At 44.9% G+C, this 16,710-nt stretch overlaps 1 protein-coding gene across 1 annotated transcript in view; it reads left to right on the forward strand.

The window, feature by feature from the left end:
• Positions 1-3,129: 3,129 nt before the first annotated feature.
• The window catches only part of cnpy1 (canopy FGF signaling regulator 1), an 89,351-nt gene continuing 75,770 nt past the window's right edge, over positions 3,130-16,710 (forward strand). The window contains exon 1 of the mRNA XM_072576225.1: positions 3,130-3,675. Within this exon, the coding sequence (XP_072432326.1) occupies positions 3,570-3,675 (106 nt within the window). The 5' untranslated portion in view covers positions 3,130-3,569. The remainder of the gene's footprint in view (positions 3,676-16,710) is intronic.

The raw sequence follows: 16,710 nt of genomic DNA on the forward strand, positions 1-16,710 counted from the left end.
TTGGTGAATCTCAATCTATTTCATCACATCAAGCTTGGGCCTGAGCTTTTTACTGCAATCATTGGTAACTGAACCAATTGCTTCTTATAAAAGACCAGAACCAAAGTTGTGTTCTTCATCTGTGAAGATTCCCTGGTATAGGTTCGTCTAGGAGAAAGTGAGGACTGCAGATGCTGGAGATCAGAGTTGAAGATGTGTTGCTGGAAAAGCGCAGCAGGTCAGGCAGCATCCAAGGAGCAGGAGAATCGACGTTTCGGGCATGAGCCCTTCTTCAGGAATAAGAGCTGAAGAAGGGCTCATGCCGGAAACGTCGATTCTCCTGCTCCTTGGATGCTGCCTGACCTGCTGCGCTTTTCCAGCAACACATTTATAGGTTAGTCTAGTCAAGATCTTGGCAAAACCTAAGGGGTGGAGTGAAGGCATGAGAGAAGAGACAGAAAAGATTCATGAGAATGGTTCGAGATATGAGGAACTCCAGGTATGAAGACAGGTTGGCAAAGTTAGGACTGTTTTCCTGAAAGAAAGAAGACTGAGAGGAAATTTAATTAAAGTAGTCAAAACAATGAGGGCACTGGGCAGAGATGATCCGGGAAAGCATTCCTATTTGTGAAAGCATTAAAAGTGAAAGAACGTGGATTTCAATTAGTTCAGAGAAGAAACACAAATGCAGAAAGTGGTTTGGATCTGGAATGCACTGCTTGAGAGACTGGTGGCAGGAGGTTCAGCTGAGGCTTTCAAACGACAGTTACCTGAAAAGAAAGAATGTGCAGCGTTATTGGAGAAGGCAAAGAAATGGCCCTATTTGAATTACAGATATGATAGGTGGATCACTTCCTGCACTATGGTTATGTTTTATTCAAAATAACACTTAACCTTATGAATAACAGGTGTTGTAGTATTCATGAGGGTGAAGCAGAGTTCATGTCAGTGTTACCAACTGTCCTTTATTTTAAAACGACTATTCTTTATTTTGATTATTTGTCCCTTGATCCTTAAGTGATCCCTTAAAATTGGGAACATTTTATGATGTGAGGAAAAATTCCATGTTATTAAGTTACTTCTGAGAAAAGAATGTCATCTCAGATAAAGAATAAACAAAATGTGTTGAATAAAAACAGAAATTACTGGCACACTCAACAGGTCCTGCAGCATCTGTGGAGAGAAATCAGAGTTAGCTCTGCTGCCTCACTGCGCCAGAGACCCGGGTTCAATTCCCGCCTCAGGCAATTGTCTGTGTGGAGTTTGCACATTCTCCCGTGTCTGCGTGGGTTTCCTCCGGGTGTTCCGGTTTCCTCCCACAGTCCAAAAATGTGCAGGTTCGGTGAATTGGCCATGCTAAATTGCCCATAGTGTTCGGTGAAGGGGTAAATGTAGGGGAATGGGTCTGGGCGGCTTGCTCTTTGGAGAGTCGGTGTGCACTGTTTCCACACTGTACGTAATCTAATCTAATCTAATCTTAATGTTTCGTGTCCAGTGATCCTTCTTAAGAACAAAATTTGTTCTTGCCTGAGATCACATATATTTTTAATAATTTCATATAAATACATGTAAATCAACGATGTTTGATTTTTTCAAAAAGATGTTACGAGAAAATTTAATCAGACAATAAAATTTCTCCGGGGTTCAGGAATGAAGTAGGATGGTAACTAGTGGGATATGTAAAATTAAATGAGAACATAGCGACTGAAAAAAACGCAACTACAAATAGAAATTAGAACATTGTTTTCATGTAATTCAGTAGAATATCAATTTGGTATCTGTAGTGATTGTAGCGAGCCAGGTGGACTTAATAGAATATGAATTTCCTGGTTGAAGCTGTTCATCTTATCTAATCAGGGAGCCCTGGCTAACAGATAAAAACATGAGTGTCAAAGGTTCTGTTCATTCTGAGAGCTGGCTCTGAGGGAGCTGGATCAGTGTTAAGGACTCTCCACGTTTAAATAAAGGGTGACTTGGTGATGGGATACTGGGCTCTGGGGAGTTATCTCACTGGCAATAAAAGTATGCTCCTGAAGAAATTTGCTTGCAAGTCATTTTTGAGTTGGGATAATTTCTGGCATCATGCCATTTTTGCAAGGTTTGTAGCTTGGGTTGAGGTTTAGGGTGTAGGTTTGCTCGCTGAGCTGTAGTGTTTGTTAACTGGCTAGGTAACATCATCAGTGGCGACCTCCAAGTGAAGCGAAGCTGTTGTCTCCTGCTTTCTATTTATATCTTTCTCCTGGATGGGGTTCCTGGGGTTTGTGGTGATGTCATTTCCTGTTCGTTTTGATAGATGGCATCTTGATCTATGTGTTTATTTATGGCTTTGTGGTTGGAGTGGCACAAACACTATGTAAGACAAACAGGAAGAAAGTTAGCCACTAGGATACACGAACACCAGCTAGCCACAAAAAGACAACCCTCTCTCCCTCGTAGCCCTACACACGGATGAAAAAAACCCACCATTTCGACTGGGACAACACATCTATCCCGGGACAGGCTAAGCAAAGACATGCCAGAGAATTCCTAGAGGCCTGGCACTCCAACCACATTCCTGATTTTCCCCACAGCCTTGAAATAAACACATCAAATTTACTGTTTCCTTCGGGGAAAGTAAGATGTCACAAACAGGCTTGGGATTGGACCACTGAAGTATGTGTGAGTGATAAATCACAGATCCAACTCTCCCTCGTTCCTAACTCGCCCTGGTTACTGGACGCAACACGTGTAGAAAGCGAGATGGCTGAGGGATCGAGAAAAGGGCGGAGTTCCGGATCACGTGACGCTCCCCAGCTCCCGACGTGTGAAGGCGTGGGCGTGGGAAAGAAGGTTCCGGTGAGGGGCGGGGAAGATAAAAGGGGCGGGGAGCCAGGGCAAGGGGCGGGGCGTACAAGGAAAGGGGTTGTGCCGGCGTCATAGCGTTGGGCATGGTTAAGGGCGGGTCTAGGGAGGAAGGAGGCAGGGCAAGGGAGGAAGGAGGCAGGGCAAGGGCGGGTCGAGGGTGGAAGGAGCGGGAGCTAGAGCGGAAAGCGGGGTTTGCGCTGTAAGAGGCGTGGCTAACAATGGAGACCAGGTCTCGAGCCGAGGTTGACAACGTAGTGGGCGCGCCTAAGGCGCCGGGGGGCGGGACTAATGGTGCAGTCGGTCAGACTTGGGTGTTGGGGGCGGGGTATCCAGCTGCTCCTGCCCCCTCACCTCCGAGCTCATACCTCGCTTGTCTTCCTTTTCCCGGAATGATCCTGTTGTGAGAATCTTGCGTGGGCTGTAAAGTTCCATCGGTCAGTTTTAACATTAATACGAAGCGAAGGTGGAACGATGGAGACAGGCGTCCAGGGTTCCGTCAGACAAGTTCGGCTGTAGTTCAAGAGCACCCAGGACTCCGTTTCGGCCCCATTTATCTATTTGGAGAGAAACTTTCAATCTTCTCACTCTCCGGTTTCAGAAAAAAATATTATATATTATATAGCCGGTGTGAAGAGTGCGGGCTGGTGGATCGGGCCGAGGAAGGTTTGTCGGGGTTAGCATTGGTGCTCATCTGTTTCCCACCAGCCCCAGGCTGAGGTGACGGTTGGGAGGCGCGTGAATTGACCATGGGCTCGAGGCGGCGGCGCGGGGCGCTCGCGCTTTTGCTGGTGGCGTTGCTGGCGCTGAGTCCCCAGGTGCACGGGGAGAAGAACCCGGAACTGTATTGCGGAGGTGAGTGAGTGAGGGGACTGAACATGGCGTTGCACTGTCATTTATTGCACCAACTTGCGTGTGTCATCGAGAGCGCTGCCAAAAACTAGTTCAAAAATCTGCGGAAGGGGCAGGCTGACCTCCAGAGAAAGTTTACTTAGAAATACGGAAGGTAAGTTTTCCGCGGTCCCACCAAGCACGCACACTTCACCAACGCGCAGGTCGTTTGAAAAGAAGATGAAGCTTGCATGCAGTCTGTAGCTGGCATTGATGTCGTTATTGATACGCTGGAAATCTGAAATAAAAACAATTCCAGTCTTTGTTATATTAACTTTCGTACAACATCATATTTTGACGTGGTATAACATCCCTACGTGCTTAAATGAAACACATTGTGATATTGAGCTGCGGGAGGAGATACAAAAGCTAACTACTATCTGCCAGTTAGCTCAATTGATTAAACGCATGGTTGTAAGGTGGGGTGACGCTAACAGCTCGAGTTTAGTTCCCATATTAACTGAGATTACATTAGGGAGCTAGGTTGGAAGCTCAGAGTTAGAACGAACAGAGTTGTTGTCTCTGGTTTGTTACCCGTGCCACGTGATAGAGAGTCGAGGAATAGGGAGAGAGAAGAGTTAAATGCGTGGCTACAGGGATGGTGCAGGAGGGAGGGATTTCGGTACTTGGATAACTGGGGTTCTTTCTGGGGAAGGTGGGACCTCTATAAACAGGATGGTCTGCACCTGAACCTGAGGGGCACCAGTATCTTTGGGGGGAGGTTTGCTAGTGCTCTTGGGGGGGGTTTAAACTAACTCTGCAGGTGCATGGGAACACAGACTGTAGCTTTAGGGTGCAGGACCTGGAGTGTAGGGAGGTTAGGAATATGGCATCAATCTTAAAGGAGGGTGCCTGTAAACAGAAGAGTGGCTTGAAGTGTGTGTACTTTAATGCCAGAAGTATACGAAATAAGGTAGGTGAACTCGCAGCGTGGGTTGGTACCTGGGACTTCGATGTTGTGGCTATTACGGAGACATGGCTAGATCAGGGACAGGATTGGCTGTTGCAGGTTCCAGGGTTTAAATGTTTTAGTAGGGTCAGAGGTGGGGGTAAAAGAGGGGGGGGGTGTGGCTTTGCTTGTCAAAGATAGTGTTACAGCGGTGGAAAGGAAGATGGACGAAGATTTGCCATCTGAGGTAGTTTGGGTTGAGGTTAGGAATAGAAGAGGTGAGGTCACCCTGTTAGGAGTCTTTTACAGGCCTCCTAATAGTCCTAGAATCGTTGAAGAAAGGATTGCGAAGATGATTCAGGAGAAGAGTGACAGTAATAGGGTGATTGTTATGGGAGACTTTAACTTTCCTGATATTGATTGGGAAAGCTATAGCTCAAGTTCGTTAGATGGGTCAGTGTTTGTGCAATGTGTGCAGGAGAGTTTCCTGACACAATATGTAGATAAGCCAACAAGAGGTGAGGCCATACTGGATTTGGTTCTGGGTAACGAACCAGGCCAGGTATTAGAACTAGAGGTAGGTGAGCACTTTGGGGACAGTGACCACAATTCGGTGATTTTTACTCTAGTGATGGAGAGGGATAAGTGTGTACTACAGGGCAAGAGTTATAGCTGGGGGCAGGGAAATTATGATGCATTGAGGCATGACTTAGGATGTGTGGATTGGAAAAGCAGATTCCAAGGCAAGAGCGTAATTGATATGTGGAACTTGTTCAAGGAGCAACTATTGAGTGTCCTTGATAAGTATGTACCTATCAGGCAGGGAGGAAAGGGTCGTGTGAGGGAGCCGTGGTTTAATAAGGAGTTGGAATCCCTGGTTAAATGGAAGAGGGCGGCCTTTGTAAAGATGAGGCGTGAAGGTTCAATAGGGGCAATTGAGAGTTATAAGGTAGCCCGGAAGGACCTGAAGAGAGAGCTAAGAGCAGCAAGGAGGGGACATGAAAGGTCCTTAGTTGGTAGGATTAGGGAAAACCCTAAGGCTTTCTATAGGTATGTTAGGAATAAAAGAATGACTAGGGAAGGAATAGGTCCAATCAAGGATAGTAATGGGAAGTTGCGTGTGGAGGCTGAAGAGATTGGGGAGGCGCTGAATGAATACTTTTCGTCAGTATTCACTCAGGAACAGGACATTGTTGTCGATATGAATACTGAGGCACGAATAAGTAGAATGGATGGCTTTGAGATATGTAGAGAAGAGGTGTTGGAAATTCTGGCAAGGGTGAAAATAGATAAGTCCCCTGGGCCTGATGGCATTTATCCTAGGATTCTCTGGGAAGCAAGGGAGGAGATTGCAGAGCCATTGGCCTTGATTTTTGTGTCCTCTTTGTCGACAGGAGTAGTGCCAGAGGACTGGAGGCTAGCAAACGTGGTTCCCTTGTTCAAGAAGGGGAGTAGGGATAATCCTAGTAACTATAGGCCAGTGAGTCTCACTTCTGTTGTGGGCAAAGTCTTAGAGAGAATTGTAAGGGATAGGATTTATGCACATCTGGATAAGAATGATGTGATCAAGGATAGTCAGCATGGTTTTGTGAAGGGCAGGTCGTGCCTCACAAACCTTATTGAATTCTTTGAGAAGGTGACTAAGGAGGTAGATGAGGGGAAAGCGGTAGATGTGGTATATATGGATTTTAGTAAGGCGTTTGATAAGGTCCCCCATGGTAGGCTACTGCAGAAAATACAGAGATATGGCATTGAGGGTGAGTTGGAGGTTTGGATTAGGAATTGGCTGGCTGGAAGAAGACAGAGGGTAGTAGTTGATGGCAAAGGTTCATCTTGGAGTGCCGTCACTAGCGGTGTTCCGCAAGGATCTGTTTTGGGACCATTGCTGTTTGTCATTTTTATAAATGACCTGGAGGAAGGGTTAGAAGGTTGGGTGAGCAAGTTTGCGGATGATACGAAAGTCGGAGGAGTTGTAGACAGTGAGGAAGGATATGGCAGGTTACAGCGGGATATAGAGAAGCTGCAGAGCTGGGCAGAAAGGTGGCAAATGGAGTTCAATGTAGCTAAGTGTGAAGTGATTCACTTTGGTAAGAGTAATAAAAAGATGGATTACTGGGCTAATGGTAGACTACTTGGTAGTGTGGAAGAGCAGAGGGATCTTGGTGTCCATGTACACAGATCTCTGAAAGTTGCCACCCAGGTAAATAGTGCAGTGAAGAAGGCATATGGCGTACTGGCTTTTATTGGTAGAGGAATTGAGTTCCGGAGTCCTGAGGTTATGCTGCAGTTGTATAAGACTCTGGTGCGGCCGCATCTGGAATATTGTGTGCAGTTTTGGTCGCCATACTATAGGAAGGATGTGGAGGCACTGGAACGGGTGCAGAGGAAGTTTACCAGGATGTTGCCTGGTATGGTAGGAAGATCCTATGAGGAAAGGCTGAGGCACTTGGGGTTGTTTTCATTGGAGTAAAGAAGGTTTAGGGGTGATTTGATAGAGGTGTACAAGATGATTAGGGGGTTAGATCGGGTTGACAGTGAGAACCTTTTTCCACGTATGGAGTCAGCTATTACAAGGGGGCATAGCTTTAAATTAAGGGGGGGTAGATATAGGACTGATGTTAGGGGTAGGTTCTTCACTCAGCGAGTCGTAAGTTCATGGAATGCCCTGCCAGTAGCAGTAGTGGACTCTCCCTCTTTATGGGTATTTAAGCGGGCATTGGATAGGTATATGGAGGATAGTGGGTTAGTGTAGGTTAGGTGGGCTTTGATCGGCGCAACATCGAGGGCTGAAGGGCCTGTACTGCGCTGTATTCTTCTATGTTCTATGAAAGTCCTGCCTTCTCAACCATGTCGATAATTTGAGGCATGATTACTCTCGGGTTAAAAACTCACCCAGATCTTCTCTGTATAATGAGCAATCAGTATTATGGTTCTCTGGGACTATGGTGATTTTAGCTTTATTTTCCCTTTACTATGTGTGTTAGAAAGTCAGGCAGTATTTGTAGAAAAAAATGTTCCAGATCAGTAAAATTTCTTGGTGTTATTTATTGCTGTATACAGAAAGATACAGTGAAAAGTGTTTTGATGCCCCAATCTGGTGCCATTTTGAGTTACAAAAAGAATAAAACAAAGTTACATAAATAGAGTTCATCGTCTGTGGTTGTCAAACACAGTTCCAGAGCTTCTGCAATGTGTCCTGGGCCTCAAGGAGTCTCCACACTTCAGGCCAAATGCAGCCAGGAGTTCATGCTCTGAGCTCTGTTTCTGCCACAGTGCCCCACTGCTGCCAAGCATTCCCATCCCAGGCACTCCTCTGCTGGGGGTGACGACCTGTTGAGTCCATGCTTCAGGCCTATGAGTCCTTGCACCAGGCACTGCCGCCACCGCAGTCAACAACCCGCTGAATACTGCTCCAGCTTCTCCACAACATCAGAAGATGAAGAAAAGAAAAAGTTGAGAAAAGAGTGAAAGAGAAGTGTGCATAAAAATTGATCTGAAATATTAAATTTGTTTATTTTCAGAGTGACCTGCTGATCTGTCCATAGATGTCAGGGCACATGATTAAAACTTCAATAAAAGTCTTAGCATAGGGAAGCTAGACTTGGCACCTCCCAAGAGTGGAGCAAATCAAGTTTGAGATGTGCAAGTGGCTAGAATTAAAGGAGATGCTTGTCAAGCTGAAGGATATTACAAATAGACATAGCTTTATACAACATGGAAACAGAACCTTCAATCCAACTTGTCCATGCCAATCAGATATCCTAAAGTAATCTTCCATTTGCCAGCATCTGGCTCATATCCCTCTAAACTCTTTTTATTCATGCACCCATCCAGATGCCTTTTAAATATTGTAATTGCAGTCACCTCCACCACTTCCTTTGGCAGCTTGTTGCATGCAAGCACCACCTCTCTATGAAAACATTGCCTCTCAGACCCCTTTTAAATCTTTCCCTCTCACCTTAAACCTATGCCCTCCAGTTTTAGACTCCCCTACCCTTGGAAAAAGACCTTGACTATTCACCCTAAACATGCCCCTCATGATTTTATAAACATCTATGAGGTCAACCCTCAGCCTCCAACAGCTGAGGGAAAATAACCCTAGCCTATTCAGCCTCTCCCTATAGCTCAAATGCTCCAGTCCTGGCAAGATCCTTGTAAATCTGTTCTGCATGCTTTGAAGTTTAACAGCATCTTTCCTACAGCAGGGAGACCAGAACTGAACACAGTATTCCAAAAATGACATAACCAGCATCCTGTACAGCCACAGCATGACATCTCAACTCCTATAGACTGAAGTGGGTACTGCAGTTGCTGGAGATTAGAGTCGAGATTAGAGTGGTACTGGAAAAGCACAGCAGGTCAGGCTGTATCCGAGGAACAGGAAAATCAACATTTCAGCCAAAAGCCTTCATCAGGAATGAGGCTGGGTACCTCGGGGGTGGGGGGGGGGATAATTGGGAGGAGGATGGGGCTGGGGAGAAGATAGCTGAGAGTGCAAAAGGTGGATGGAGGTGGGGGTAAAGGTGATCGGCAGGAGCAGATAGGTGGGAAGAAAGATTGACAGATGGGAGAGGTCATGAGGACAATGCTGAGCTGCAAGGTTGAAACGGGTAAAGTGGGGGGGAGGTGAAATGAAACTCGTGAAGTCCACATTGATGCCCTGGAGTTGAAGGGTCCCAACGTGGAAGATGAGGCATTCTTCCTCCAGGCATCAGGTGGTGAGGGAGTGGCGATGGAGGAGGCCCAGGACCTGTATGTTCTTGACAATGGGAGGGGGAGTTGAAATGTTAGGCCACGGGGCGGTGGGGTTGATTGGTGCCAGTGTCCTGGAGATGTTCTCTGAAACGCTCTGTGAGAAGGAGTCCCGTTTCCCAACTTCTGTACTCAATGCTTTGACAAATGAAGGCAAATGTGCCACGCACCTTCTTGACCACCCTGTCTACCGACGACTCCGATTTGAAGGAACTTCCCCCAAATGCATGTAAATCCTGTCCCTCAGAAACCCCTCCAACAGCTTACCCACCATTGACAACAGGCCCACCAATCTTTAGTTTGTGTGGTTTGGGCTGACTTGGAAATAAAGATGAGGATTTAAATTGATTGGTTAGATTTGGAGCCAGTATGCATTGGGATGAGTGAATGGCACTTGGAGCAGATACAGGCAACAAAGTTTTAATAGAATCTAATGCACACCAATATCCCACAAACAATAATCTGATATTCTAAGTATTAGTTTCAGAAAAATTAATTACCAGGATGTCCAGCAATATCTACCCTGTCTGTCTTCAAAATAATGTCATGGGATATTTAATGTACACCTGAGAAAGCTTTCTGGCCTTGGATTAATATATCATCCAAAAACAATGCTACCTCTCGCCAAGGATTGCAATGTTGTCATTGTCAGTCTCGATTTTATGTTAAAGTCTCTGGAGTGGAACTTGAAGTCATAATCTTTTTAGCAGCTTAACTGAGATGGCTCACAATTGTGGAATGGCTGCCACTTGATGTTGGTTTTAATCAAATGGACTTTATTCACATAAATTGATATGAAGTTAAATGAACAGAAGTTGCTAGGCATCATTGTGAACAATGTACCCTGTGCTTGGGCAGAAGAACCCTCTGCCTGTAGTGAATGAAAATTAATAACTTTATTCAACTTAATCAACAAATGTAATTATTAATTTTGTGGATTGGGAGGACAAAGTTGGGAAGAAAATAGGTCATAATTATTGCCCATTTTTAAATGTGATTTTTAACATTAACTCCACTTAATAATTGAAGCAGAACCTCAAATGTTACAATCAGCATGAATTTGATATTATTATTGATATTGAGGCGATGAGGTTTCGTCTCTCTCTCTCTCTCTCACTCACGTGCATGCTTGCACTCTTTCGCACTCTCTCGCTTTGCCTGTTTTCTCTCTCTGTCTCTGCGTGTGCGTGCATCTCTCTCTCTCTCTCTGCCTGCCCCTTTTTTCTCTCTCTGTACCTGCCCCCCTCACTCTCTTTGTTTGTGCCTGCCTCTTCTCTGCTGCAATGCCACCACTCTGTCTACTTGTACTTGGTGTCACCCATTCTCTCTCTGTCTCTCTGCCCCTGCCTGCCCCCCGTCTCTCTGTGCCTCCTCTCTCTCATACTGGTACACTGAAAATGAGCTGTGAAGTTCGACTGATTTCTGATACCTCCTATCTAATAAGAATAACGTGTTGCAAATCATGAGCAGTTTGTTATCAAATTTTGGGTGAAGCACAGTTGCCCATCATGTGACACTTACGTAAAAGTGTTCTTGAGCTCCATCTTTTATTCTATGCCATTTTATTTTCTTCCTTCCTGTTTGAGTTACTTTCATGTCCTCCTTCTCTCCAGCATGAAATAAAACTGAGAAGGAGAGACATTGTACAGTTGGATTCTTTTGTGTGTAATGATGTACTTGAAGCACAAAAATATTTGCATATTTATTAAAATTGTTGCTATCATGTCCATTCAAACTATGAAAAGTTAGGTGTACAGCATGTGATATGATTATAATTGTCATAAACATTAACTTGAGCAAATTTGGCATTTTGATCACATTTTGACTACAAATAACTCCTCATTGTGCCTTCCACACTTAGTTAATTTGGAACAGTCATGATATGGCATGTTTTGTCTGGGAACAATTAGGTGCTGATTATCTAGTTTTACAGCATCAAAAGAAGCAACAGGCCTATGCCATTCGTTCTATTCTGAGAGTCTCCTTCAACAGCAATTCATCTCACTATCACCATATTCTTTTCCATTCTCCTTTGTGTTCTTGACCTAGTTTCTGCATCTGTGCTGTTCATCTCAACCAGTCAATGAAAGTGAGTTCACATTCTCACCACTGCACTCCTGGGGAAAGGGATGTCTCCTGAATCCCTTCCTTTAGTTTTTTTTGGTTGTCTTATATTTGTAAGGGGAAACATCCTATCTTCTGTGTCTGATCTAACAAACATCCTTTAATAATTTTGAAGACCGTTACCTGGTCATCCTCAATCTTTTTCTGTTTGAGAGAAAGAGTCTGGTTTGTTCCTTTACTCAAACATTTTTAGCTTTCAACTAAAATGTGTACAAGGATTTGTATAAAATTGATCAATTGAAAATAGCATTAGATCTTAGAACATAGAACATAGAACAATACAGCGCAGTACAGGCCCTTCGGCCCTCGATGTTGCGCCGATCAAAGCCCACCTAACCTACACTAACCCACTATCCTCCATATACCTATCCAATGCCCGCTTAAATACCCATAAAGAGGGAGAGTCCACTACTGCTACTGGCAGGGCATTCCATGATCTTACGACTCGCTGAGTGAAGAACCTACCCCTAACATCAGTCCTATATCTACCCCCCCTTAATTTAAAGCTATGCCCCCTTGTAATAGCTGACTCCATACGCGGAAAAAGGTTCTCACTGTCAACCCTATCTAACCCCCTAATCATCTTGTACACCTCTATCAAATCACCCCTAAACCTTCTTTTCTCCAAAGAAAACAACCCCAAGTGCCTCAGCCTTTCCTCATAGGATCTTCCTACCATACCAGGCAACATCCTGGTAAACTTCCTCTGCACCCGTTCCAGTGCCTCCACATCCTTCCTATAGTATGGCGACCAAAACTGCACACAATATTCCAGAAGCGGCCGCACCAGAGTCTTATACAACTGCAGCATGACCTCAGGACTCCGGAACTCAATTCCTCTACCAATAAAAGCCAGTACGCCATATGCCTTCTTCACTGCACTATTTACCTGGGTGGCAACTTTCAGAGATCTGTGTACATGGACACCAAGATCCCTCTGCTCTTCCACACTACCAAGTAGTCTACCATTAGCCCAGTAATCCATCTTTTTATTACTCTTACCAAAGTGAATCACTTCACACTTAGCTACATTGAACTCCATTTGCCACCTTTCTGCCCAGCTCTGCAGCTTCTCTATATCCCGCTGTAACCTGCCATATCCTTCCTCACTGTCTACAACTCCTCCGACTTTCGTATCATCCGCAAACTTGCTCACCCAACCTTCTAACCCTTCCTCCAGGTCATTTATAAAAATGACAAACAGCAATGGTCCCAAAACAGATCCTTGCGGAACACCACTAGTGACGGCACTCCAAGATGAATCTTTGCCATCAACTACTACCCTCTGTCTTCTTCCAGAGAGCCAATTCCTAATCCAAACCTCCAACTCACCCTCAATGCCATATCTCTGTATTTTCTGCAGTAGCCTACCATGGGGGACCTTATCAAACGCCTTACTAAAATCCATATATACTACATCTACCGCTTTCCCCTCATCTACCTCCTTCGTCACCTTCTCAAAGAATTCAATAAGGTTTGTGAGGCACGACCTGCCCTTCACAAAACCATGCTGACTATCTTTGATCACATCATTCTTATCCAGATGTGCATAAATCCTATCCCTTATAATTCTCTCTAAGACTTTGCCCACAACAGAAGTGAGACTCACTGGCCTATAGTTACTAGGATTATCCCTACTCCCCTTCTTGAACAAGGGAACCACGTTTGCTAGCCTCCAGTCCTCTGGCACTACTCCTGTAGACAAAGAGGACACAAAAATCAAGGCCAATGGCTCTGCAATCTCCTCCCTTGCTTCCCAGAGAATCCTAGGATAAATGCAATCAGGCCCAGGGGACTTATCTATTTTCACCCTTGCCAGAATTTCCAACACCTCTTCTCTACATATCTCAAAGCCATCCATTCTACTTATTCGTGCCTCAGTATTCATATCGACAACAATGTCCTGTTCCTGAGTGAATACTGACGAAAAGTATTCATTCAGCGCCTCCCCAATCTCTTCAGCCTCCACACGCAACTTCCCATTACTATCCTTGATTGGACCTATTCCTTCCCTAGTCATTCTTTTATTCCTAACATACCTATAGAAAGCCTTAGGGTTTTCCCTAATCCTACCAACTAAGGACCTTTCATGTCCCCTCCTTGCTGCTCTTAGCTCTCTCTTCAGGTCCTTCCGGGCTACCTTATAACTCTCAATCGCCCCTATTGAACCTTCACGCCTCATCTTTACAAAGGCCGCCCTCTTCCATTTAACAAGGGATTCCAACTCCTTATTAAACCACGGCTCCTTCACACGACCCTTTCCTCCCTGCCTGATAGGTACGTACTTATCAAGGACACTCAATAGTTGCTCCTTGAACAAGTTCCACATATCAATTACGCTCTTGCCTTGGAATCTGCTTTTCCAATCCACACATCCTAAGTCATGCCTCAACGCATCATAATTTCCCTGCCCCCAGCTATAACTCTTGCCCTGTAGTACACACTTATCCCTCCCCATCACGAGACTAAAAATCACCGAATTGTGGTCACTGTCCCCAAAGTGCTCACCTACCTCTAGTTCTAATACCTGGCCTGGTTCGTTACCCAGAACCAAATCCAGTATGGCCTCACCTCTAGTTGGCTTATCTACATATTGTGTCAGGAAACTCTCCTGCACACATTGCACAAACACTGACCCATCTAACGAACTTGAGCTATAGCTTTCCCAATCAATATCAGGAAAGTTAAAGTCTCCCATAACAATCACCCTATTACTGTCACTCTTCTCCTGAATCATCTTCGCAATCCTTTCTTCAACGATTCTAGGACTATTAGGAGGCCTGTAAAAGACTCCTAACAGGGTGACCTCACCTCTCCTATTCCTAACCTCAACCCAAACTACCTCAGATGGCAAATCTTCATCCATCTTCCTTTCCACCGCTGTAATACTATCTTTGACAAGCAAAGCCACACCCCCCCCTCTTTTACCCCCACCTCTGACCCTACTAAAACATTTAAACCCTGGAACCTGCAACAGCCAATCCTGTCCCTGATCTAGCCATGTCTCCGTAATAGCCACAACATCGAAGTCCCAGGTACCAACCCACGCTGCGAGTTCACCTACCTTATTTCGTATACTTCTGGCATTAAAGTATACACACTTCAAGCCACTCTTCTGTTTACAGGCACGATCCTTTAAGATTGATACCATATTCCTACCCTCCCTACACTCCAGGTCCTGCACCCTAAAGTTACAGTCTGGGTTCCCATGCCCCTGCAGAGTTAGTTTAAACCCCCCCCAAGAGCACTAGCAAACCTCCCCCCAAGGATACTGGTGCCCCTCAGGTTCAGGTGCAGACCATCCTGTCTATAGAGGTCCCACCTTCCCCAGAAAGAACCCCAGTTATCCAAATACCGAAATCCCTCCCTCCTGCACCATCCCTGTAGCCACGTATTTAACTCTTCTCTCTCCCTATTCCTCGACTCTCTATCACGTGGCACGGGTAACAAACCAGAGACAACAACTCTGTTCGTTCTAACTCTGAGCTTCCAACCTCGCTCCCTAAAAGCCTGTCTAACATCCTCAGCTCTCCTACCTATGTCATTGGTGCCAATATGGACCACGACTTCAGGCTGCTCCCCCTCCCCCTTAAGGACCCGGAAAACACGATCAGAGACATCACGTACCCTTGCACCTGGGAGGCAACATACCAAACGTGAGTCTCTCTCGTTCCCACAAAACCGCCTATCTGTGCCCCGAACTATCGAGTCCCCAATTATTATTGCTCTGCTCTTCTCCACCCTTCCCTTCTGAGTAGCGGGGACAGGCTCCGTGCCAGAGGCCTGAGCCCCGTTACTTACCCCTGGTAAGTCGTCCCCCCCACAAGTATCCAAAACGGTATACTTGTTCTTGAGGGGAACGACCACAGGGGGTCCCTGCACTGGCTGCTTCCTCCCAGTCCCCCTCACTGTCACCCATCTATCTGCCATCTTTGGAGTTACTACTTCCCTATAGCTCCGATCTATGACCCCCTCTGCCTCCCGAATGATCCGAAGTTCATCCAACTCCAGCTCCAGTTCCCTAACACGGTCTTGGAGGAGCTGGAGATGGGTGCACTTCCTGCAAGTGTAATCAGCAGGGATGTCCATGGCATCCCTCACCTCATACATGTTGCAGGAGGAACATTGCACTGCCTTCACTGCCATCCCTCTAAAGCTAACCTTTATTTAAAAAAAAACTGGGTCTAAAGAATACAACAAGCAAAATTCGGCACTTACCTCCTTACCACAACGGATCTTATTATTAGGTTAGAGGAGGAGGTCCATTCCTCTTGTCTGAAATTGCAGAAAATACTTTTCAAGTTTCTCATACCTCAACTGAAATGGAATCAGTTTCTTCCTGATGTTTACATATAAATGTTTTGTGTGATGTCATTAGCAACCAGCAACAGTAACACTGATTCTCTGGTACAGGATGTATGAACCAATGGCTCTGGAGGGGAATGTAGTCTCTGCTCAGTGTACAGAGTTCACACTAGGGGGTAGGATGAAGATTATTCTTTCAGCCTTTTGGGTGCTGAAGTGAAGGATGATATACCTTTATATAGAACTGAATATCTGACGATGTAGGACGTGGTTTGTGTACTGGGCAGCTGGATCACATTTGATCACATTTACTAATGGTGAAAATGGTACTCATCTACACTATAATGCCAAAATCAATAGTTATCTTAATCTATTAAGAATGTTTTCTGTGTGTGCACTTTTTTCGATGTTTTCAACTTTAATTCCCATGTTTATATTCATAATGGAATCTTTCTATGTAAACTTGGGATTTTCTCTGATGCAATTGCAATGCAACAGGCTTGCATTTCTGTTATAAATATGGGTATAATAAGCTGTACTACAAATAAGAAAATAATTCAGTCCACATTTTGAAGTCACATTGTCTTCATGCATTTATCTAATTATTGAAAAGCACAGTTGTTTTGACTTGCACTTGCAATAATGTGGAATATCAAGTACTATCTTGTAAAGATCTTCACTGTGTGCGTGCTTAATGACAGAACTTGCCTCCTATTATTCTTTTATCATATATTTGCTGACTTTTTTCAACCCTAAATTCCTATGATCTTATTTACCGCAATGATGGTTTAAATTGTTGTGTGTGGAGCTGAGCCTTGCTCCCTCTCCACCTCAATAAATTGCTCATTAAAGAACTATTGTTCCTATATTGGTTTTGTGAGAAAGCTATCAAGTAGCCTTACTCTCCTCTCTTCCAATTTCACTTTGTA

Source organism: Chiloscyllium punctatum, chromosome 8 (genome assembly GCF_047496795.1).
Source record: "Chiloscyllium punctatum isolate Juve2018m chromosome 8, sChiPun1.3, whole genome shotgun sequence".
NCBI lineage: Eukaryota > Metazoa > Chordata > Chondrichthyes > Orectolobiformes > Hemiscylliidae > Chiloscyllium > Chiloscyllium punctatum.